Raw genomic sequence first — 25,510 nt, 5'->3', positions numbered from 1 at the left:
AGGTGAGCATTTTCAAGCAACTCCGGTCTTTCTGTAACATCTCACTGTCAACCATGCCATCGCTTGTCAATGAGACCAATGCCCCAACCTTGAAAGTGATGCAGAAACAAACACAAAGGAAATAAAAGCGTCTAGGCAAATAACAAATAAGCTACCCACACATATCCAACCTCAAGGAAAATACATACTAACTTACATTATGTTTGTAGATAAAATAAGATTCATTGAATGCTAATTTTTCTCATCAGCATATGAGAGAGTACAGAGGCAATGCTAGAAATGGCAACAACCCTTGCGTCTAAGTCTACTTCTCTCACAGAGAGGATGCTCTTAAACTTAATGGAAATGTAAATATAAAATATTCACTCCAATAAAAGTCTCCCGAGATAAAGCCTAAGTATCATGATTAGTATGGAAAATGCTTCATAAATCCTAACTCCAATAATCTGGTAGCATAAAGGATTCATCTCATTATGACTTTCTAACAGAGCCTTGTTAATTCTCACTTCACTAATCTGCGACCTTGAAAATTCCCCCTCTGCATTTCAGTAGTGTTGACAGCTGATTGGAACAGGGAGGTATTCCAGCAAGGGCTACAGGTGACAGGCTATATTCCAAAATACACACTAGTTTTATATAAAATACTGTGCCTGACTAAATTAAATAACACGACTTTCATAAATTATTGCCCAGCATTTTTATTTTAGCATTTTAAATTAAATATCATAATCCATCTTTTGCAAGGCTGCTCCCACTCAATTAAAGAAATAAAAGGGGTTCTGCACTATGGGTATTTATCCTGACATATTTCTGAGATGAAGTATCTGGTTTGGGGTATTTATCCTGACATATTTCTGAGATGAAGTATCTGGTTTTGGAACTAGTTCCCACCAGCTGTAAGCTTCTCAGACTACTAACAAGAAAATCTTGAAGTGCATACACACATGTATATTAAATATATATATACACACACACATTAGTACAGACTTGTAGGTATACATCTCCTGGTGCTACTAATGTGACTGCATAGTTTACTGAAGATTTACACAAACATAACTCTGTTTATAAAGTAGTTTGGGTAAGAAGGCACAACAACAGAACATAAAAAACTCTGCCTGATTTTGCTCAGGCTTGAGAGCTGGCTTTGCCTCTACTGCCCTTAAGTGTATTTTGAAAAAAATTTAAAACCCCTCTAATTGTAAATATACCTTAAAAAATCATCTTGGAGTTTGTTTTTTTTTTTTCAATACTAGGGAGACAGCAACTCACGTGATTTCTTACCAAAAAGGGACTATTGATCAGAATTAAGATCTCAGTTGTTAACCACTACACTACCATAGTCATGTATCCAGAGGATAAAAACATTTGGTTACCATTATGCAACAACCACCACTATCAAAGTTTTATTAAACTACACTGTATTACTGTCTGTGAAATGCAGTAAAATTTTGATGCAAACTGGGTTTGTGCAGATGACATCATCGTGTCCTACATTTAATTCTCTTTTGTTATTAATTTTACATCATATCTAGTGACAGCTCTATTCCATTACTGAAAAGTATAGCTATATTTTATCTGTACACCCCCCCAAAAGAGTTCAAATCAAGATAAATTTCAGAATGTCCTCCTTTATACTCCTCTCTGCATGGTTTACCAGTGAGCATATTGACACATGGGGTACCAGTGTGCCTGACTGCCTCTGAGATCTTACACAAAGGCAAGAAGAGCAGACCACAGGGGCACCTTGGAGCCATGGAAAGTACTTGGCAAAGCTGGAAACAGTGTTCTGCCCTTTAAAACTGCTGGCTTTCTGTGCACCACTCTCAGAGAAAACACTCCTCATACCCCCAGGCTGCTTCTATCCATCTCATCTGCACTCCCATGTGGAGAAGCCACCATTACCTCTCCCTAATCCTCAGCAGCCATTCTCTTGTTAGTGGGGTGTCCATGGGGGAAGCAAGGTAAGGGCAGAAAGACAAGAATTTATTTCAGCTTTCAAAACAGTGATGTATTTGAGATAAAGAGTGGCACTGCTGGCCTGTAGCAGAAACAAGAGCTTTAGGTGCAGAAGCACTGAAGCTGTCCAGTCAGGGGGAGGAAGCACATTATACTGTATAACTGAACCCTTGCACAGGGAAGCCACTGTTATACAAGTAAGGAAACAAAACTGAGTCATTTTTCTCCTTGATATGAGTTCTGCAGGGTGTCATGTTTTAGCTCCTGCCTATCCCAAGCACTGAGAGCCCATTTAAAAAATACATTAAGTTTGGACATTAGATGTGCATTTTCTACTCCCTTTATTTGATACTAATTTTTGGAAGTTATGAACAAGTGGTCTGGCAAATTCTTTCCCTCCTCACACATCAGAGCTCTGCTCAGTTCTGAGGTGCAGAAGCAAAAACCATCCATTAATCTAGCCATTATTTCTCACTTTAATAGCACAGAAGAGCAAAGTACCTTTTGCTTTCAAAGATGAAATTTCTTGAGCACCCATCACAATTTATTACAATCCAAGTTACAAACCTTTGAAAGTCATAAAAGTCTCAATGTACTGTAATTATGGTTTACTTCTCAGCCCATTTAAAAACATATATGCCAGTATTTTATTTCCCTGGAAGCTTTTTACATGATATTAGGCAGTCTGACAAAACTTTCAGATATTCTAAAAGAAGAAAAATGAAAAGGCAACCAAGCTTTATTTTAGAAATTGAAAGATAAGCTAGAAAGTGAACATACCAACAGCCATCATGTAATCCCAGCGGTCTATGAGGCACATATTGAAGATCAGGTAGTCAGATGTTTGCCCTTGGCCAATGAGTGGAATGTTTCTCTCCAAATTTTGGGTTACTGCAGAAGTCCAGCCAACGAGAAACCAAAAGACTATCAGGAGAATAACAGCCAGCATTCTCATCACTCGCCCACCTGTCATGTATGGAATACGCTGAGCAGTTCGGGAAAGGAATACCTTCAAAACCCTGAAAAATTCAGACAGAGAGTTAAGATGAGCGCTAGCAGTGTTGCAGGAAATGGATTTTCATTTTCGTTCACTATCAGATTATTAAAAAAAAAAAAATCAACATTCTTTCCCCTGACAGTGTGTACAAGAGTGAAATGTGAAACATTATTACTTTCATATTCATCGTATTTAAATGGAACTGACTGCTGCCCAGAGAGTGCTAGACAGCAATAATAGAAAGTATTAGCTATGCTTATATTAGAGATGCACATTCACTTGCTGTGCTGTCAAGCTGTTTTGTACCTTCCAGATCCCAGTGGAAGACTTCTGTCTTTGGAAAAAGGAAGGTCATTTCCATAAAACAGCAACCACGTGTGTGAGATTTCATTTTGCGTTGATGCTGTTTGTCTGCTAATCCCCAATCATGCTATTTCCAGAGAAAAAAATTAACACTTCTAGGATATTTTTCCCATTGGGTTTGATGCTTCTGAGACAATACTCCTTGTAGAAATGACTGTGGAAGGCATTTTGCTCATTATGTGGTTTCTGACTCGCTTATGGACAAAGCTTGCCAAGCTGGGACAGAACCATCAAAAGAAAAGCCACATCATACGTTAGACACACACCACTGAAAAGCCACTGAACACATAACACTCAATTTAAAAATATTTGCACTTACTATTAGAATAGGTTTACTCCCACCAAGAACTGTTCAAGGAAACATCACCTCTATTTTCTACTCATCACCACCTGCTAAAGCAGAAAAATGTCCTGCTCGGAGTATGAGTGCAACCAAAATTTGATGAAACAGCCTCGGGAAGACCAAGTAGTTTGACTCTTCATGTAGCACAGAGTATCTCTTTGTGTTGCCCACAGCATGGGATTCAGAAGCATCTAACCTACTCCTACTGTTTTCCTACGAGAAAAGGAGGCTGCAGGGGCTGCCACTGCAGTGCTCCTGCCTCGAACTGGCCAAGCTAACAGGGCTGGGCAGTGAGGAAACGCTATCAGAACCAGATGGGCCAACGTTCAAATGCTGAGATTAGAATGAGGAGCCTTTTAAAGTGTAAGAGGCGAGCTGCTTCAGTGATTTTGTCCTCAAAACCATGGTGGTTCCTGACTCGAGCATGAGCATGTACAGTGAATACTCTTGATATGCATGAAGCGACATTAATGAGGTTTACAGAACTTGAACTTTTTCAGAAAGCTGGGCTTTTGAATGCCCTTGTCAGCTCCCAAGCCTTTTCAGCATACCAAGCACCAAGCCATCTCCCATGGCCAGGCTTGGCTTTTCAGCAAAAAATTAGTATCACTCCAGATTAATATTTATGCTTATATTTGCCTAAGAGAAGGCAGAAGCAACTGGCGTTGCCTCTCAAACAAATAATAGAACAGTGTCTTTTAAGGCAGAAGCACAAAAGCTTTCCCACATCCATAAAAATGAATCATCGTTTGACTACAAACACAGCCTTCACAGTGTGCATTAGGTGAAGTCAGAGATCTGAATATGTTCAACATTATTCAGCTGTTTCCCTCCCAACAGTTAACCTGCAGGGGGTCACAGTTTTTGATCTTTCCATGTTTGATAGATATTCTGCTCTCCCTTTACAGATGCTAAGTGTTTCATGTTGGAAGCAGCTTCCCAAAGACTTCAGGCAGGATAGACAGAAAACTCCACAGAGGCAAGGCGGGCTACTTCCCTCTACATTGCTTAGTCACAGCACTACAGTTCCACAGCACTGGTAAATCCTCATTTTATTGTTCTAAAAATCAGTAAGTGAGGGCTTTCTTCCTCCCTGTTGTAAATGCCAATCAATATTTAGCTTCTCTGAAGAGAAGAAAAAATATTCCTTTAGTAGTGAACTGGAAAACACCATCTTTTCACAGCTATAGTTTGCCACTTGAGAAAAATTTCATTATACATGTTTCTGAAGGTTTAAGAATTAGAGAAATTATACAAACCAACTCAGAACTACCAGGAACATTTATTTTCTTTGTGTTTTGGCTCTCCAAAGTCAATTCTTGGTGATTCTACTGAAAGCCAAGATGTGAGCCTTTTCTGGACGTAACAAGGCAGGACCCGTTACATTTTTTCCAGTACTAGCTCATTAACTGCTAAGTATGAGACAGCTTTCTAAGGGAGATGGGTGGGCTGCTGCTGCATTATTGATCTGAGCAGAGTGAAACAAATAACATCTTGGAGTACAGCAGTCAAACCCCCTCCAATTTAGACCATGTTTCTTTTTTTTCTCTTCTTTTCACCAAAATAAGCATCCGCCACCATTTCTACCTTGGACATGTAGGCCTACATGTAACCCAACCTTGTTTTCCCCAAATTCTTTTTCTGAGAAGCTGTAAGGAAAGCTGGGTTGGACTGGTAGTGTTGACAATCTCCTTTCCAGAGGCTGTGGTATAAAAGTACTCTACCAGAACACAAGCTCCAGAGTCGCAATTCCCTCATCTTACTGTCATCATCTCAACGCTGGCTGATGTGCTCCACCTCCTCTCATGTCCTCTGTATTATTGAACACGTACGAAAGCAGAGACAAGTGCTGAGGAGTTTCCCCTCCCAGGAGCAGCCCTAGTTACCAGGCTGGAGGGTCATTTGCCTTCCAACATCTCTGACTCATATGCTACCAAAGTTCACCATAAAAAAGTTGAATCACTGCAATATTTGATCAAAATGCCTCTGCAAACACGTACTGTCTGATGACTAATACTCTGCATCAGAAAACTGGGGAGTTCTCCATTCGAATAACTGCCCTGACTTCTGGGTAGACAATGCTTAGCCCTCTTCTTCTGCACTGTTTTATATCTATGTATTGGATAGAACTAGCTATTCAACAAATGAGAGAGATTTCTCACAGGGAGGTAAGAAGTGGAGCTAGTGGGATGCATGCACATTAGGAAAATAAATATACCCAGGGTTGTCCCTGGCTTCGATGCCAACCAGCACAGAAGAGCAGGCATCCATACTATTACCCTCCAGCACAAGGCAGCTGCATGCCTATGACAGCTCCTGAACCACACTGGGAAACAGTTTGGAGGCATTCAGCTTACCACAGACCAAGGGCAAGCCAGGGACCACTAAAACAATTCAGCAGGACAGAAAATGGAGTTCCAGCACCAACGAATGTTTTCTGATGCTGCTTAATTTATTAATATAGATGTAGCCCTGGATTCAAATCCCTGAGCAAACTAGTGTTTCATTATGTCAATGTCAACCGGAAGGACTCCTCTTCCTGTTCTGTCTATCCCCAAAATGCCTGGTAGTGCCAGGCAATGCTCTGGTAGAAGCTCAGGGCATTGTTTGAGATATAGGGACTCTGATCTAAAGCAGAAGAAGAAAGTCAACCATCTTCCTCAGCATCTTCTAACTCTTCTCCCAGCTAAAACCATTCAGCATATGCAATCCACTCTTACGGGCCACTATTGGAAAACCAACCATTTTCAGTAGTGTGTCATCATCTCTGTTTACAGGCAGATCAGACACAACACTGCAATTTGCCCTACCTGCTTTGCTGGAAGACACAGCTGCCTTCAAAGCAAAGCTTTGACCTACAGACAGCTACTGGCAGCATTAAAGCTGATAGGCAACAGCCATCCTTTCTACAGAGTAAACAAAAGTCACAGTTCAGGCTGAATGAACTGCCTGGAGACCACTGCAGGTAACTCCCAGCTCTGCTGGCTGCATTGCCAAGTCAAGTCTGGGGAGACTAAGCTATTGGGTCTGAAGGTTTATCTGGTATGCCTGGCTCCATATATATGAACAAGGGGTGAGCTTGGTTGCAAGCATAGAGCTGAGAGCCAAGTGAAGCCCAGCAGCTGGGGAGAGAAGTGATGCTGCGAGTGAACCCGAGGCAGAGGGGCAGAGCATGCTGGTTCACAGGACTGGCTGGGAGCACCCGCTTGGAATCAGCAAGCAAAGCACGTGGCTGCTGCTGTAGAAGTTAAATCCTGAGATACAGTGTGTAATCTTAGAAAATAAATAAAATCATACTAAATTCTCATGTCATATCAATAATCTGCCCTGTGAAGAGAAAACATGGCCACCGAACTATCAGCTGACTGAGTAAGTGGCAGGAACAACAGGTGAAGGATCCTGTTTTGACATCCATGACCTGGCACAATTTGTTTATTTTTTATTTCTAGCAGCTGTCATTTTGTGGCTCTACTGAGTCATCCTGTCAAACTGTTCTGTTCCAGACTGATGATTTTTATTGCGATACTAAAGCTACATCACAAAGATAACGGGTCAAGCTCTTATGAAGGATGTTGCCCTCCTGTGGTGCATGGATTATGTCTTATCTGCTTTTTCTGGACTAACAGTGAACACGCTGCTAGTTACTTCCAGTTTGTAAAATGATGTAAAATTACTAAAAGTGAAAAAATACTGATGGCACATGCATGTATGGCACTATCTCAATACAAGAGAGCCTACACTTGATACTTGACACACGGGCACACGCACACACAAATAGTGAGCACAGGTTTTATTTCCACATCAGAAAAGGTGACTGAAGGAAGAACATCAACACTTAAGACCCAAGGCCTTATAAACTATAGTTAGATGCACTCATAGCACCAGTTACTGGCTCTCAGCTGGGAAAGATAAAACCCAAATGAGAAAACTGAACAGCTTTCTAAACCACATCCCAGCTGAAAGCCTCCAAATCAGTCATCATCTACTTCCCAAGTGATTTCTCAAGACCTCAGCATAGAACAGACTTGAAGTCTGGCACTGAAGAAGATACTGAAATTGGGGTGATCTTTCACTTTACTGTGTCTGATAACCTCAAACCTGAGCAAACCTGGGCTAAGAGCTGTGCCATGTCAACAGCACGAAAACAGCATGACAAGACCTATATCACATGCATCATGTCCTTCCTGTCCAGCCAGAAAGTACGACTAGAAAAAGAAGTTCTGGCAATTATTTGGGTGTATGAATACCTCTGAGAGTCCCCATCCTCAGTGTTGCCAGGAAACTTGGACACATATCACTGACAGCCATCAAAATATTTCAACTCAACTTGCAATAAATCAAAGTATAGATAATAGACTATCTCCCATATTTTTCATTTCAGGAGATATTTTGTATAGCAAATACACTGTCAAGAAGACCACTGCCATGAAAGGTAACAAATTCTTAGATGCACTGACTAACCCTTCCAAATGCACTCGATTTTGTTATGGGCAACAGAGCACAAACTGACTGAAGGCTAGCCTGAACAGTAAGACTTCATCTTCCTTATATTTCCATAGAGTTTTAAAGTGATTTCCTATTGTAGAAAAATTATGTAATACAAATTTGTCAGATGTATGACTAGAAAAGCAAGCTGTGAAGAGGAGTTACAAAATGCATTTTACCTCAGTGCCTGGTAAAAGCTACCATTAATAAGCAAAGACGTATGGGTTGTGACTTGATGCTAACCTACTTTGTAGTTTCCCAGATTAGTTTTAATACCACATATATAAGGGTAATTCTACAGTGCTTAAATGAAAGTTCCCCTTCTGGATCAATGTATAGGAGATGAACTGTGCTGCTGCAATTTCCAAGAGTTTGAGTAGACTGAGGAAGGTAGGAGGGAAATTACACGCTGTTCAAGGGAAGGCTCTGGGTTTTGGGAGGCAACAGGAATCCAATAGATTTCCCACTGCAATCAGAACCACTCACTCATTCCCATGTGAGCGGCACTGGACTCTCAGCTTCATGCATATTTAATAACATGGAAAGAGCCTAAAAATATGACCTGCTTTGATGAAAGTGTATTGATTTGAAGTAGCTTTTGTCTGTCAATCTGTAGTTAAGCCTGGAACAAGCAAACAAAATTATTTGTTATTTCTTTCAATGCAGCCTAGATTCTAACATTTTTCATGCTATTCTACACTTTATTTTCTTCTTTCACCTTCAAGACTGAAGTTTCACTTGAGAAACTCTCAATTTCCCAGTGGCCTATAGATCAAAAAGCTTTCTCTGTCTGCAGCCAGTTCCAAGGACCATAGTTGGAATCTTTTGACAGACCAGCTGTGAGGTCTGCTTTTCCCCAGTGTCTCCTCTCTCCCCAGCTCACTACCTTAATGCCCACATCTGTTCCAGCCGCCTGCTAGTTCCCATTGCAGGAGACACTGAAACTGTGCGTGCTTGCAATGCTTTCGTTCATATTACCGTATCACCTAGGTCTCATAAGAAATGGCCATTCCTCAACTTGATTTGCCCATCCTGGGTGTGTGCTGAGGGATGTACAGAGCACTGAGCAGCTGAGAGGTAAGAGAAGGCTCAAGAAGGGGACTTGCCATGTCACGTAACTAGGTTTCAGTGATGCAGACCAAGTATCCTTATTTATGAAATCCTCATCTGCTTTGTGCTAATTATCTCTTCTAATAAACCACTTACTGCACTAATACCCCCATGAATCCTGCTGAGATTAGCAGAACTACAGAGCAGTCAGCGAAACATCTGACCATCGAACCCTGATCAGAAAGAGCTGTCACAGAGCATACCATGACTATATAAACCATTAAATAAAAAGCCCATCAATCTGTCCCCAGACAACTAGCAGTGACATGTCTCCTGTTTGTAAACTATTCAAGGTTAAAGCTACATCACACAGTTACTTTGGTGTCACCAAAATCAAGAGCTCAGAGCCACAGAATCCCAGGTGAGATGCCGAGGATTCTGAAAATCACAGGTCCTTGGGCCAGGACAAAGCCATCTCTTTATGGGTCTGCTACAAAATGGCTAACATAGCCAATTCAGTAATTTCTTCCCGATAGAAGATGTTTAAATAACTACAGCCCTCACTAAAAACAAGGTTAGCTCCTCAGACAGTTTACTCCATAAGCAAACCAATTTTGTTGAGCTCTTTTCTTCATTCAAATTTGAGGCAGTTTTGTGACAGAAACCTTAATTCATAGATCCTGAAGACTCCTGCCACTAGCAGTGTAGACTGAAGATGGTAAGTCCTTCAGCCCATACAAGCTTTGGCTAAGCTAATTATTTGCTGCTTAAAAATCATCAGGTGGTTACTATCTTTTTGCAAATCTAAAGCCATTCAGTTCTTTATCCTCGTCAAATACTTTGACAACAGGCAGTCCAAAGGATCTCAAGGTCATTATTTCTCAGAAGTTTACACTGAGAAAACAGACCCAAGAACTGCCTCTTGGTAATCCCTTCCTACAAAAGGTCAAAAACATTTTCAAGGCATTCATTACAAAATTTGCTTCACAAAGCACTGTGGAGTTGACCGTAAAAGAGCCAACTGTCCTCCTGATCCCAGCTTACAGTTTTCCATTTAACAAAGGCTGATGCGTAAAACCGGCTGGGATGACACAAATTCCCCTCACTGTTAGTGCTGCTCCATACAGACACCCTCTCCTGCTGAAAACATCCATTGACAATTTCAACAACCTTTTAAAGGTCAGAGACATTTTCTAGTGATCAGCAATAAGGTAGCCCATCAAAACCGTATGTCAAATCTTGTATTTTTGTTCTTAAAATAGTCTCACACTACAGATGGCAAGTATTGCCATGGACAAAGCCCAAATCCAGGCCAAAGTAAATTTGGGAGTGGCTACATATCTTGATACAGAAGGATTTTCTTTCCTTTCTTCTCCTCCTTAGTTCTTTGGCACACATTGTTCTTCTGATCAGAGAATGACAAGCCCCACTTAAAAAGGCAGTACCTTTATGGCATTTTTAATGTGGCCAAAAAAAAACCAAAATATCTCCTTCCTTTTATGCCAAAGACAGCAAATATTCTGAGCTGTTTGCATGATATGAAGAGTTGCAGCTTTAAGAAAAACAATGCATTTGACATTTTCAACAGGATCATAAGAATTTAGTAATCCATAAAAGCTGTGCTACATGTTTCACCACTTTTATAGATTTATTAGATTAATTTATTTAGGTACTATACAAGAAGAATGCAAAGCTTTTCTCTGGATCAAAAAGCAGTGAACAATAATTTAGTAATCTTGAGTGAATTACAATTCATTCCGCTAGCAGTTTTTTATTGTGAGGACTGAACTATATATTCATAGCGTGTCTACAGATCACTGTACTTTGCTTTTTGAGAAACACACTAAACTGTAGTCAGCAACTGAAGGAAAACAGCATAATTTCACAGCTAAATGTCTTCAGAATGGATGCTTCATTGGTTTCCCCTTTGTATCCCATTACACATGTGGCTAATACAATACTGTATCTTTTAGTTCATATGCGTTACATTCCAGATTGAATAAGATAAAAAGATTTCAATAAAGATATCTGATTAATTTACTTTTTTATATCTCTAATTACATAGCAAGTTCCTATGCTAAAGCAGCATAAAATGAAACGTGCTGTTACCTCTTCTGTCTTACTAGCTGTCCTAACAACACTAAACCCTATTAATTTTGCCCTTACAACACTATCACACAATTCTGCTATGGAGTTTTCTGGAGCAGGATCTGAGATCCTATAGCTTGTAGTCCAGATATAGCTCTTCACCCAGGCTGAGCAGTTACTAGCTAACATCCCTGGGACCCCATTAATGCACAGACCAGTACAGGTGTGTTTGCATGGTCTCCATGGCCCCAGCAACAAGAAGGTTCCCCATCCCTGCTCTAAAGGAACAAACCTGTTGATTTACAAGACCTAATCTCAGAGTCTGAGTTTGGATTTGTCATCACAGGAGCTTCAGTGACCAAATGATTTCTCTGAATACTCCACTTGTAAGAGATGAAAAGCGGAGCAAAATTCAGTTATCTTAGGAGTCAAACTTACACAGTTTCTCATGCTGGTGAGATTTTCCCAAGGATCTTCAAACTCCATGTGACATCGTGTATTAGCTATATTCGTAAGATACTAAAGATAAAATTCTTTAAGAAATGATGGAGTGAGTAGACTTCTTTGACAGAAGTGATATTGCCCTGTCTGTCAGGGACTGCTGAGCAAGCTCAGGAAGAGACAGATCTGGGAGGCAGCAGTGGGTGGCAGTAGGAAACCTGGAGCAGATCGAGGAACCTGGAAACAAAATTCCCAAGAAACAGAGAAGACTGTGGAGAGCTTAAGGCAATTTCAAAATTCATTAAGCTGGATCAAATTAAGACCTGCCCTGCAATGGCATCACACACAAGTGAAAAACTGGGCACAAACACTGCTATTTCTGGACTGATATGGTCTTTTTTTTTTTTTTTTTTCCATTAAAAGAATCAGTCACTTTGACCAGTCAAACAGATGCCTAATTTTCTGAGTTTTCTCTTTGCCTTTCTGGAGGATGTTCCTGCAGGAGAAAGTGCACACAGCTCAAAGCTGTTGCTGACTATGGGTCTTGCTGCATTGTCAGAGGACACTTGAGAGAAGTGTTTTTCAAAATAAACTGTAAATCTATTGCCTTGAAAAAATTCCAGTGAACAGAAAGAGACCAGGAGAATTTCTGTATCTGTGGAGTGCTCACGAAAGCACTATGCATAAAGTCTTTTGGCACAAAAGTATCTCCTCACAAATTGACTTACAAGCACTTGTTTCATTTTCTGCTGTGAAATGATGTTCCTACACAGTACTTTAAAATGAAAATCCATTATTAAAGATTCAGGAAGCAAATATCAGCAATCGGAGGGACAGGAACCTCTCCCATCTTTATAAAATGTAATGCATCACCATTTTTATGCCCTCCTATTTCTTCAATATCTTTTGGAATGTGTTTTTTTAACCTGTCGCTTTTCTTCTGTCAGAATGTTTCAGTGCTGGAAGTTACTGTGAACTGGTTAAGAGAGGTTCATACAGCTGCCTTCATAAATGACCAGAAGCATGTACACTTTACATACTCAAGAAAAGCCACATACATTTTTACATTTTTAAGTTACATATTGCTCCCAATCTTATCACTTCATTGCTAATCATACCCAGATATGGAAAGCTTATTAAAAAAGTAAACCAGAACAAAAATCCTGTATTACAGCTAACATTCATGAAAGTCACATACTGGAATTTTCCAAAATTCTTGCTTTTCCTTCAAATTAATACAGTCTGGAAAAAATCTCTTCTTCTACTAGTCCATATAAATGAAACATGCAGAGTTCTTACACAACAGCCCTCAAAGTTATCTATCTTGCTCTAACAAAATAAAAGTTAAGTAATCATGGACAAGAACAATCCAAATCTGTATTTCTTCTCAACTATGAGGACACTGAGGAAGAGGATACATTGAAAGGTCCAGTCTTTGATGTGTTCTGCTCTCATTTGCATGCATTCATTACCATGCCAGATAATTAAACAGCACAGATGCTATAGAAAGAACTTGTCTTACTATTTTATTTCATTAAGCTGTAAGAAAGAGTAATCACACACACTGGACGCAATCCTCCTCTCAGATCCATAATGCAGACTCCTGTACTTCAGCAGAGCTCAAGAAGAGGTACTGGGTTGTCAACACCCTTATTGTATGATGCAATGTTGACAGGAGTTAATGAAATATGGTACAAAAAAGCTGCAGAGAGACACAGCTGTAATATGTAGTTATAATATTTGTTGAGGGTTTTGTGCCCATTTTAATAAAATAAATGTTAACCACTTTATATGTGATTGACAGGCAGCAGTGTTTTATATCAACCCTTCTGAAGAAGCAGCTCTTTATCAGCATTGTGCTCTCCTTCCACTTGTAGAATGAATATTAACTTTATCTTGTGGTTGTGCATACAGGTATCACGGCTAAGACCTTCATGTGTATTTGAAAGGAAAGTTTATTCTTCAGCTTGTCTGCAAAAGATAAGATTCAAACCACTCTTACAACAGATAAAATCAGGAACATCTCCACGTGTCATGACAATCAGCAGTGTTACCACCAATAGAAATTGAGACCATAAACAATGCCAACTTCTTTGGATAAAAGTTCCGTGTGATAAAATTTTGTTATTATTAAGAATATTCCTTTGCAAACATGCACCTGGAGTAGATTACACTGAAGGGAATTAAAACCCTGGCAACGGTATTAAAGCTCATCGGGCATCTGCAGAGGTTTTGTGTCTCTGGTTGATTCATTCACAGAATACCAGAATAGCCAAGACTGGAAGGGAGAAATTAAGAAATTGCCTAATCCAACTCTCCTGATCCAAGATGGATCAACAAGAGCAGGTTACTCAGGACCTTGTATAGCTGGGCTTTGAGTTTTTGGTCTACATTACCCATCTCATACAGTGGGGAAAGGAAGAGGTCAGTTGCTGGCAGGGAGAATAAGGGACCCCCTCGTAGAATAAAAAGTCCAATGTGCAAGTTAAACACCAAAGGCTTCCACGGAAGCTTCATGTCTTACAGTGAAACTTCCAGGCTCACAGGAGATACTTATGGTACAGGAACATCACACATAAATATGCCTCCACAGAATCAATATAGATGTGCAGATATAGCTACTAAAGGTTGCAGAACTACCCACGGACCTCCCTTGCTATGGTAGTCTTTTTCTTTTAAATTTTAAAATCCTCCATTCTTAAAAGCAATAATGAGAAAAAGTTGTCATTGTTCAAGCTGCGTTCATTATTTCAAACCCCTCTTTCCTTCTGAACGCAGATGATGCAGAGAACAAACAGACATTAGTTGGTAACTAAGCTGCTAGTCACATAAATTCCCTGAGATATTGCCCAACTTATTTATGTTTCCTTCTTAGCGTTCACTAAGAAGTTTAGGGAAAAAAAAAAAAAGAATTCTACAGTAAATGTAAACAGACCAAAATAGAACTTTTAAGGCCCAATCTCACTCATACTCCAGTTTGTCAAACATCTCTCCTGATGGAAGAACAAGTAAAGCAACAACCATGTAAGAAAACGAACATCAATATGTGCACAGCAGCTTGTCAGCTATAAAGCAGAAAACAAACTCGGCCAGAGCAAAGTCAAATACAGAAGAATGAGAAGAATGCATCTCTTCTGTTTATAATACTACAGTAAAGGGACAAATAACTGAAAAATACAACAACAAAAAAGCCCCAGCTGTATAAAATCAATGTCTGATAAACAGCTGAAGAGGGATGGATTCTTCTGCTCTGATTAGCCTCAGCTTGGCTCGTGCAAGCAGCACAGTACCCAGCAGTGCAGATCAGCCCCGTGTTTTTGCATATGCTATTTCTGCATGGATCTGGCATGCTACTGATTATTGTTACTGAAACAGATCAGTTATAATGATGCTCTGGAGGAGATAAATTGCATTCTGTATGTTCTTCTTCCAATGTTTTGCATAAAATACAACATACAATTAAAGGAAGTTTAAAGAAATGTAGTCCAGAATCACTCTATAGTGTCAGCAATATCTGGATAAAAATGAATCCTTTCATAAGCTTCCATGTTCTATTGCCAGGTAAATGCCCATTCAACTCTGTTCACTCGATATGTGTATGCAAGTGTAGCAATCAGAAAAACCTGCTAATTAGGTTAGTTATGAGCCCTTCTGAGGAACCTACAGTTTCCTGGAAACTAGTTTCTGAATGTCTGTCTGATTTAAACTTTGTGAAAATAACTAAAGTTGCATGTTTCGACAAATACTTGCTGTCCCTTCCCTGCACTGCATAATGCCACACTGCTAGGAATCTGCCTCAACAGCTAGGGCTACCCCCTGAAGCAACAGCACTAATGGTGTCCTTAAAAATCACTGCTGATCACGACTTGAGGGCTCCATGGATGGTACAGGCACTTTGATAAAGACAGAATGGAAGGGTAAGTTGCTCTGTTTGCGAGCAGGCAGCTGGGATGCATGGAGCTCTGCCTTGGGACACCAGCTGAGAGCTTATCGTGACGCTGTGATGGGTGTCTGCTACAGCTTGCCTGATCAAGAATACAGACTAGGTCCTGACATAGGCCTTCTTCAGACAACCGGTGGAATTCTTCTGCTTGCAGGTTCTGGTTCTCATGAGGGTTTTCAGCAACCTCAGCAAGTGCTGAAAGTGCAACACAGCAGATCACATGAGGTCTGGGAAGTTTCTGAAACACACTGATAACTTCTTGATGTGGATACTGAGGAACCAAGGAAAGGAGGCACTCTGCTGGACCACATTCTTACAAAGAAGGAAGAACTGCTGGGGCTGTGAAGGTCAGGGACGAGCCTGGCTGCAGTGACCATGCACGGTGGAGTTCAGGATCCTGGAAGAACGGAAAAATACTTCGAGCTCCTCCAAGCTCAGGAATGGACCTTAACAATCTGCAGGAAATTAAGCAAAGGGGGCAGGCAGTGGACATGGATTAACAGGTAGCTCCTGATTAAACTCAGACATCAAAAGGAAGCATACAAGAAGTGGAAGAAGGACTCAGGTGACTCAGGAGGAATATAGAGACACTGAGCATACAGCAGTGGATTTAGGGAGCCCACCTGGAATTCATTTTGGTAAGGGTAGATTCAACTGGCAACAAGAAAGGCTTCTACATGTGTAACAGAAGCAAAGAAATAAAAGTTTAGGGAAAATACAGGCCTGCATTCAGCAAGATCACCAGGTCCTTGCTAAATGATGCAAGGACCTGGTGGCAAATGACACAAAAGGACTGAAACACTAAAGCCGTCTTCACCTTAATCTGTACTAGTAGGACTTGTGTTCAGGAATCTCCGGTCCCCAAGACCAGTGGGAAAGTCTAGAGCAAGGAAGATTTAACCTTGATGGAGAAGAATCAGGTCAGGGAACACTTAAGTGAACTCCATATATTTCAGTCCATGAATGAGTCATGACAAAATCTGTCCAATGTCATTGTGAGGCCATGTTCAATACTCATTGAAAGGTCACAATGATCAGGGGAGGTTACTATTGACCAGAAGAAAGCAAATGTCACTCTGATCTTCAAGAAAGGCAAGAAGGAGGATTCCAGGAACTACAGGTTGGTCAAACTCATCTCAATCCTTGGGAATGTGACAAAAACAAATGTTCCTGGAAACCTTTTCCAAACACATGAAGGACAAGGTAACTGGGAGTAGTCAGTATGGATTTATGAAGATGAAATCATGCCTGACTGACCTGGTCTTATGCAAAAAGATGACTGGCTTGCCGAGGGAAGAGCAGTGGGTGATGTTTATCCTGACTCAGAAAGACTTTTCACACTGTTTTCTATAAAATCCTCGTAGAAAAGCTGATAAAATAGAGGTGAGATAAAGGACAGTGAGCTGGACTGAAAACTGGCTGAACTGCCTGGCTCAGAGGGCTGTGGATTAGCAGCAAAAAGTTCAATTGGAGGCCAGTCACTAGTTGTGTTCACCAGGAGTCAATACTGGGGTCAACACTGTTTAACCTTTTCACTGACAACCTGGACAACGGAGAAGAGTACACCCTCAAGAAGTTTGGAGATGGTACGAAACTTAGAGGACTGGCTGAGAGACCAGACAGTTTTGCTGCCATTCAGGGGGACCAAAACAGGCTGGAGAAATGAGCAAACAGAAATCTCAAAGTTCAGCAATGGAAAATGCCAAGTCCTGCAGCTGGGCAAGATTAACCCTATGCAGCAGTACATGCTGGGGGCTGACTGGATGGAAAGCGGCTTTGCAGAACACAACTTGGGGATAGTGTTGGACACCAAATTCACCATGAACCAGAAATATACCCTTGTGGTATAGGTGGCCAGCAGCTTCGTGGCTGAGTATACCTGAGTACTCAGCCTGAGGCAGAGCATATCTAGCAAGTTGAGGGAGGTGGGTCCTATCCCTCTACTCAGCACTGTTGAGGCCACATCTGAAGTGCTGTGTTGCCACATCTGGAGTGCTGTGTTGCCACATCTGGAGTGCTGTGTCAAGTTCTGGGCTCCCTGGTACAAGAGAGACATGGACATACTGGAGCTAAGCCCAGTGAAGGGCCACAAAGATAAGTAAAGGACTTGACCATCTTTCAGAAGGGGAGACGCTTAGAGGGCTGTTCAGCCTGGAGAAAAGAAGGCTCAGAGAGAATCTTTTTGATGTATATAAATATCTGATGGAAGGGAGTAATGAATATGGAGCCAGACCTTCTCACTGGTGCCCTGTGACAAAATAAGAGGCAATGGGTACAAAAAGAAACCCAGGAAATTTCATTTAAACATAAGAAAAACCTTTTTTGCTGTAACTGTGGTCAGACAATAGAATAGGTTGCCAAGAGAGACTGTGGATCTCCATCCCTGGGGAAATTCAGAACCTGACTGTACATGGCTCTGAGCATCCTATCTGGCTAAGCCTGCTCTGAGCAGTTAGGTGTGACTATATGATCTCCAGAGGTCCGTGACAACCTCAACTCTTCTGATTCTGTAATCTTTGTGTAGCCAGTATACATACATATCGATAGATGGGGAAAAAAAGTATTTTCTTAGCATGTTTTCTGCAACAGGCTTTTTATTCAAACCTTAAATCTCGAGATTTAATACTCTTCAGAAGTACATTAGCATCAAAAGTATTGTTACCTCTAGAAACCATTTTGTATAAGTTCTATAAATTTCCTCAGAGCTTTGACTGAATAGTCTGTGAAGTACCACAGATTTCTGTTCTCAGGGGCCCGCTACAGTACACCTTTTCACTTTTATTTTCCAAATTTATTACTAGACAACACTGTCACCCATTTTAATGAAGAAGGTAATGAAATGCTCATACTCCCCTGCAAGGCGATATATATATCAATGCAACATAAAACTTCAAGAAATAAATGAAACATTCTGTTCATCTGTCATTCTGTAATAAAATATTAAAAAAAAAAAAAGTCAACTGGAAGAAAAATGAACTCTCATCTCCTGTGCTTCCTCTCATATGCACAGGTAGAAACAGGCTTTTCTGATGAGCTGAATTCTGGAAAGTGTTGCTTTGTATGTTCATCATAAAATAATGGGGAAAAAAAAAAAAGACAATTTAAATTAAGGTCAAAGGTTCAATTGTCATTGGTTCTAAGCCAATCTGGAAAAACAAGAAAAATGTGTCTATTTAAGGACAAATGGAATTAAAATTATTCTGCTGCTTTGAAGAAGCAGTAAGCAAGCATAAGGGAGAGCTAATCTAAATGCTACAGTTCTCAAGAAGAAAGAGGTTTATTGCTAAGAGATAGATGATATACACAGAGGGTCTCACTGAAATCAAATGTGGAAGATCTAAAAGATGCAGACCCGGGCAATCTACTCACATACCGCAATGGGACCCTACCGACAACAAAATGAACTGAACAGAACAAGCGGAAAATGCAATAAGCTTGAAGCTCTGTAAAACCTGCAAGGATGAAGCAAGAGTTCCAGCTCCACTTTGAAGTCACACACACAGTAGAAAAGTGTTGATAGCCATGAATTTTTTGTTTAAAGAGAAATATTTCAATCAGAGAGACATCAAATATTGCCAGAAAAGTCTTGTGGTAATGACCTTCCTTCATAACCCAAAGAAATAAATGGGGGAAAAAAGGGAGAATTAGTAAGACTCTTTTGTTATTTATAGTAAGATATTGCCCCAATTCAAACTTGGTGACATCCATGCAACAAGAGCTAATCACACAAGAAACAGATTTGGACTTGCAAATCTAGCAAGCAGCTTAAATGTGCTGTTGCATATAGCATGAAGACAAAAATAAAACAAATTAGCCCAGTCTAAGTGAACACAGAGATAAAAGGGAACAGAAAACATGGTTTGTTTTTACTGAAATAGTCTTGAGATACATAATTTGCTTTCTGTATTCTATCTGACAACTCTTGCAAATGACATTGATGATGCTGACTTTGCATGCTAATACAGATGCATGATGACAGACCTGAGGCTTTCCAGGGCACAGCATGTGGCCAGCTCTTCATACATCACATCCTGCAAGGGCTGCATCCAGGCTGTAACAAGCTAGGAAAACAGCTAAACTTAAACGCCCATTATCTCTGAGAAGATAGCTACAAAACCCATCTCACTAATTTTGATCTCTGGTATCTTCAAGAATCTCTTGCTGCTCTGACAAATAAGCAAGAGAATAGGTAATTCTAGCTCTCCAGAAGGGAAATGAAGACTAGATAAAGGTATAACCCGGTCCCTGTAAGGCTACAATAAAAGTAACATGAAAGAAACACATGGATGCCCTAACCAGGGAAAACCTGGAAGGCATGGACCAGACCAAATGCTGAGGCAACTGTGCAATATTTTCACCTTCAGGAGGCATTACAGGACATGCTAACCTAATTCATATCTATCTCTAATACAGACAGATGTTGTATTAGAACAAAGCACAGCAGTATCAGGACTGGAAGCACCATGACTTTGTTAGTGAAGTGTGTACCTCAAGTCTTTGTTAAGAGGTAGGTTTTTTTGCTTAAGTTGGCCTCAAGTTGTTCCAGGGGAGTCTTAGATTGGATTTTAGGAAAAATTTCTTCACTGAAAGGGTTGTCAAGCATTTGAACAGGTTGCCCAGGGAAGTGTCTGAGTCACCATCCCTAGAGGTATTTAAAAGACGTGTAGATGTGGCACTTAGGAAAATGGTTTAGTGGTGAATCAATCTGGCAGTGTTAGGTTTATGGCTGGTCTCAATGGTCTTAAGGGTCTTTTCCAACCTAAATGAATCTATGACTGGCAAACTGTTGCAGGGCTCTACTGCTTTCAGGCATCTGCATGACATTGTACTCTGTGGGGGAAAATCAAGTGTCAAGTACCAAACAAAGCACTTGTTTGGTACTCCTGCACCACTGCTTCAGCGCATGGCAAACGTACACTGGTGGCATGCCTAAATTTTCAGTCAGGAAGACAAAAGCTGTTAGCACAAAACCCATTCATCTATCTAAGTGTGATTTTGGTACAGCAAGAACTATAGAGTAGTTATCAAAGAGTCTAGGTATCTTTGATGAGAGCTAGGGGTTCTGGGCAAAGATAAATGAATACCAGTACCAGAATGCCACATGTTGAAAACAGCAAGCACAGGAACAAAGTTCAAAGAGAAGTATAAACAGACAGTGGCTATCACCATCATGTTTCCCCCAAATAAGAAAAGGATATGAAAACACATAGAATGATCAACAAGGATTTTGTATCTTGACCATATTAGCAATCCAGTGGCTCAGCTGTGCAACAAATGTGAATGCAAATCCTAATGAAGAATGAGAAAAACAGTACAAGTTTGTTCATGGGGCTTCCAAATCTGAGGTTTCATCTTAGGAAACCAACAAATAGAACTGAGCGCCAGCCAACATTTCTGAGGGACACTGACAAAGGTTTCTTAAAAGAGACTAAGCCACAGAACAAAACTGGACATTGCATAATATACGTCCTTGCAAACCCCTACATTCTAGTATGTTCAAATGGCAAAATGGTCAATGTGCCTTTTTCATGGATATAATAGGGTTTTATTCAACGGAGGCCAGTGCTGGCTGACGCTCACCAGAAGCCATCAATTGCTGCTTCTAAAAAAGAGTTTGACAGTCACCATCTATAAGGTTTCCAGAGCAATACACAGGTTATTTTCTCAACAAGCAAAGTACGATTTTCAAATTGAATAAAAGCTTGGAAGAGATTGGGTCACTGCAGTCACATTCTCTAAAGCATCTGAAAAAGTGCAGAGGAGCAAAGTCCAGAGCTGGATTATGTTAATCCGATTTGAAAGAAAAAAAAAGCCTGTCCAGTCTAAGATAGAAGGCAGACCTACTGCTGAGGAAAGATCCCGCATAAAGTAATTAAGGCTGTTACTAAGGGATGGCTAGGACAGTGTAATTCCAGCCCTTTTATCAGTGTCAAGGCTCTCAGTACTATATGGAGACTTGTTCAAAGCCAATGAGAGTGATTTCTGAGGTGCTAGAGAAACATGTCAGAGGAATAAATGATGGTCATTTCTGCACAGAAGGAAATCATAGAACAGCTAGAAAAAAAATGGTTTAATAAGAAATTATTTCAAATATAATGTTCAATACACAACTCTATAGAACAAAACAAACAGTAGCATAAAAAAAAAGTCCTAAAAGCTTGTCACATGTCAAAACTAGAAAGACGAGCAGAAGAACAGAAGATTTGAAAAAATATACACACAAATTTGATTGCAACATATGGAAATAAAGTTTGTAGATTGACAGCCTTATTTCAGTGAGACAATGGTACCAAACAATTCCACACTTATACATATAAACTCTGTTTCTATGTCTGTCATGTGCCTCTGACATTGGACCTTGTATAGAGGCCATGAATTTATGTAGTTGGAACAGAAGTATGATTTCAGACATGTAATGCCAACTTGCAGTATTCACAACTGAACAGTAGAAAATGATGACAAAGTAATGCTGAAAAACGTATCAGAGAAAGACCCTGCTCCACATATAGCAACAAGGCAGCACCAATGCATCTCTGGTTGCTGCTGTCTGACTTTTATTTTTAGAATACAAAGATGAAAACAAGAACTGAAGCCTGCACTGCTGAAAACTGATGCCAGAGTGAGAGGTGCTTAATGGATATATAAAATGATAGGTAAGGAGAAACAAAAACCTTAGGAAGATTTATGGTCACAAGAGCCACTTCCCCACTAATCTATGCAAGCCAATGCTTGAGGCAGAGGCTGCCCACAGCAGAGGCTTCATCACCAGCAGCCCCATACTCATACAAAGTTGAAGTCTTCCCTAGGCAGACCTGGGAGGAACAGGAGGCATCTCCATGAAATCCCAGCAATAAGGGGAGAGATTGCTTCACTCAAGAAGATTCAGAAAAATAACAGATGTTGCTGTTGCAGAGGCCAAGTGCAGAACATGGCTCCACCAGGACAACTGTGCTGCTATGAACTGCCAGAGCACAACTGGTGGTGATGGCTGCGATGAGACCCAGAGGCTCTTGAGTAACTCAGTGCTGCCAGCTAAGTTAATTCCCACATTAGGAATAGGCACTCAACATTTTAACCCAATTCTTAACCGCTAGTATTTTTAGATTTGCCCAGAAACAGAGGCTCCAGCTTGAACCCTATGCATCTAACTGCAATTATGTACAGAGGTTCACATTTGGACCTGAAAGAGGTAGGACGTATGTCAAGAGAATTAAAACTCAGCTGCATGTAAAATCTGCCAGTGCACTGTACTATAATACCCTGAAACAGCAAAAGAATTTTAATTCTCAATACAAATATTCTGTGGTAATTTTTAATTGTAAACATTACAGATCAGGTCTAAAAGGAATAGTATGGTACTTGCAGCTGAATCAATACATACTGAAGCTTTCTTCAGGACTTATGGATTCCTGAGCCTCAAGCAGCTAAGGCAACACTGTCTTGGCCTTTCCAGTTCAGATCACAGATCTAATTCATTGCACCTAAAATTCTTAAGAGCACCTTGGGCATCTTTCAGAAAAGTGTATATAAGGATAACTCACCAATGTGCAGACTGGTACAATGCTGCCGAACTTCATTCCTGTGTATGTTACAGTATGCCAACACACCATTTTACATCACCAGTGGCTGGTTACCATTGGTCAGATAAAGACTCAAGTTTTCAAGAACATAATGGCAATTTTTGGCCTTCACAATAACCCAGAGAAGAAGAACTAATATCTGATAATGTTTGGCCCAGGCACCAGTTTTCCCAGTACTAAAGATCTGCATTAGGGTAAGCGATGAGGACTAATTTCAAAGTTGCTGGTGCATCCCATTAAACAGTACAACTATAAACACATCATCTCACTGTAAGAATATGCTTAATTTCTCACTAGACCAATACTAACATGAATCCTATAATTTCTATTATATGCCCATAAAATAAAGGCCAAATATAAGACTAACCACTAGATTATATAGCTTGATCAGTTGAAGATCATGACATTTTTCTATAGGAACCCCTATTTGTAGTAGTATTTAACCATAGAGTATCTCTCAAGAAGGGATTCAGCCTTGATCTGAAAGCAGCACAAAAAATTCCTCATGTCTCTTGTTACTTTTTTTCAATAGCTAAGCACCCCTCTGAGAAGAATTTGTGCCAGATTGCTCATTTGAATTCCTTCGCCTTTGGCTTCCAGCTACCAGATATTAAACCTCAGTCCAATAGATTAAAGAGTCTTTTGTGACTACTTTTCCTCTCTCTGTTTGTTTATACACCACGCAAGAAGTCATTGCTCAGTCTTCTTGCTGATCTAAAAACCAGATTAGGTTTCATAGTGCCAAGCACTTTTCCCAGCCCTCAAATACTTTCTGAACCACATCCATCTATTGCATACCTCCTTTAAGAATGCATCTCAGGAAAAGGGCATAATGCATTTGTATTACTCTCAAAGATGTTACCTCCTGCTGCAAAATCAATCTCTATTGATAACCTTTAAAACTCCTCCTCAATTTTGTGTCTTTAACTAGGCCCTAACTATAATTTGCCTTTTGGCTGTACTCAAGTGTACGTCTTTGGCTAAAACCAAGTTGCCAAGCAATAAAGATTACTTTTCATTACTATCCTTTCTGAAACAAAATTTATCATTTCACCAAGCTTTCCATTATCCACAAATTTTATGATTTTCTGCTTGGTTCTTCATTGGAACTGAAAATGCTAAATAGTATCAGGCTTACTCCTTATCCTTCACAATAGCCCCCCAGAAGCCTCCTGTCCCATCATGATTTTGCACTGACAATCAGTGTATGTGATCTGCAGGTCTCTGCTTCCAGTTAACTCTGATCAGCCCCTGTGTGAGTCATACACTTAAATCCTGCTTCACTCTCCTCCACAAATAGCCTGTAACTCATGTATTGCAGTGCAATGCCTGGTTTCTCTTTCATGCCACAATCCCACCCAGCTGGGCAGCAGATACTGTGTTCAGCCAACCAATTCTATCCTTCCAGTATAATGAGGACACCACTTGAAGGGGTCCTGGACTTGAACAAGGTCTCTGAGCGGATGGGTTCCAGCTCCAGTTCCAAAGCTCTTCTGCTATCACGTAATCTGATGTGCAAAACCAGCCCCTTCTCCCGTTATATGCCACAGTGCTTTTGCATGCCAGCAAAAGACATCTGAAAAGGCTTGTGATTCCTGTAGATCATTGCAGAGAGCCTTCCAACCCACTGCAGTTTTTTTCCCTAATCATGATAGCAATATAATTTAATATAAAAGCACCAAATACTTTCTTTACCTTCTCTTTGAACTTTCCTAGCCAAACTCAGTCTACTACGATACAGCAAAATGTGTGTTACATTAAGGTGATTTAAAAAAGCAGCCCTTGGAACTGTATGGCTGTATCTACAATATTTTATATAAATTAAATATTAATAGAAATATGTATGACAATATTTTCAGGTTCACTGTGCTCTAACAATCTTACATACTTTATGCGCTGCTTTTTTTTTGCTTAAAGACGTTTATTAGTCCCAATTCTACACTGTGCTCCATCAAGATTAATTCTGCACTGAGTGTCTTTATAACAGCTGTGCTACATTTTATTAGTTTATACATATGAAAGTAGCTACTTTATTCAGAAATATGAAACAGAACCATTGTGCTGTCTAGTTAAGGCTAGTTATTGCTTGGGAATGGCAGGGATACAAAAGACTAAATATGATTTTAATAATGTAGATTTTAGCAGGAAAAAAAGCCGCAATAAAGCAGAATGTGACTCTTATTTAACCTGGAAGAACTACAAAAATGAGAATTCCATCTTCAATGTGCATCATACAGGAATGCTATATGGAATTTACTAACATC

At 40.2% G+C, this 25,510-nt stretch overlaps 1 protein-coding gene across 1 annotated transcript in view; it reads right to left on the bottom strand.

Moving 5' to 3' along the window:
- GPR158 (G protein-coupled receptor 158) overlaps positions 1-25,510 on the bottom strand; it is a 190,436-nt gene that overhangs the window by 18,640 nt on the left and 146,286 nt on the right. Inside the window, exon 7 of the mRNA XM_057432434.1 lies at positions 2,737-2,975. Within this exon, the coding sequence (XP_057288417.1) occupies positions 2,737-2,975 (239 nt within the window). The remainder of the gene's footprint in view (positions 1-2,736; positions 2,976-25,510) is intronic.

This window comes from Pezoporus wallicus, unplaced genomic scaffold, assembly GCF_028554395.1.
Source record: "Pezoporus wallicus isolate ANWC-B61680 ecotype Strahan unplaced genomic scaffold, APGP_CSIRO_Pwel_v1 scaffold_2584, whole genome shotgun sequence".
In the NCBI taxonomy this organism is placed as follows: Eukaryota; Metazoa; Chordata; class Aves; order Psittaciformes; family Psittacidae; genus Pezoporus; species Pezoporus wallicus.
The sequence above is the reverse complement of the archived record's forward strand: the minus strand, read 5'-3'. Positions and strand labels throughout refer to the sequence as shown.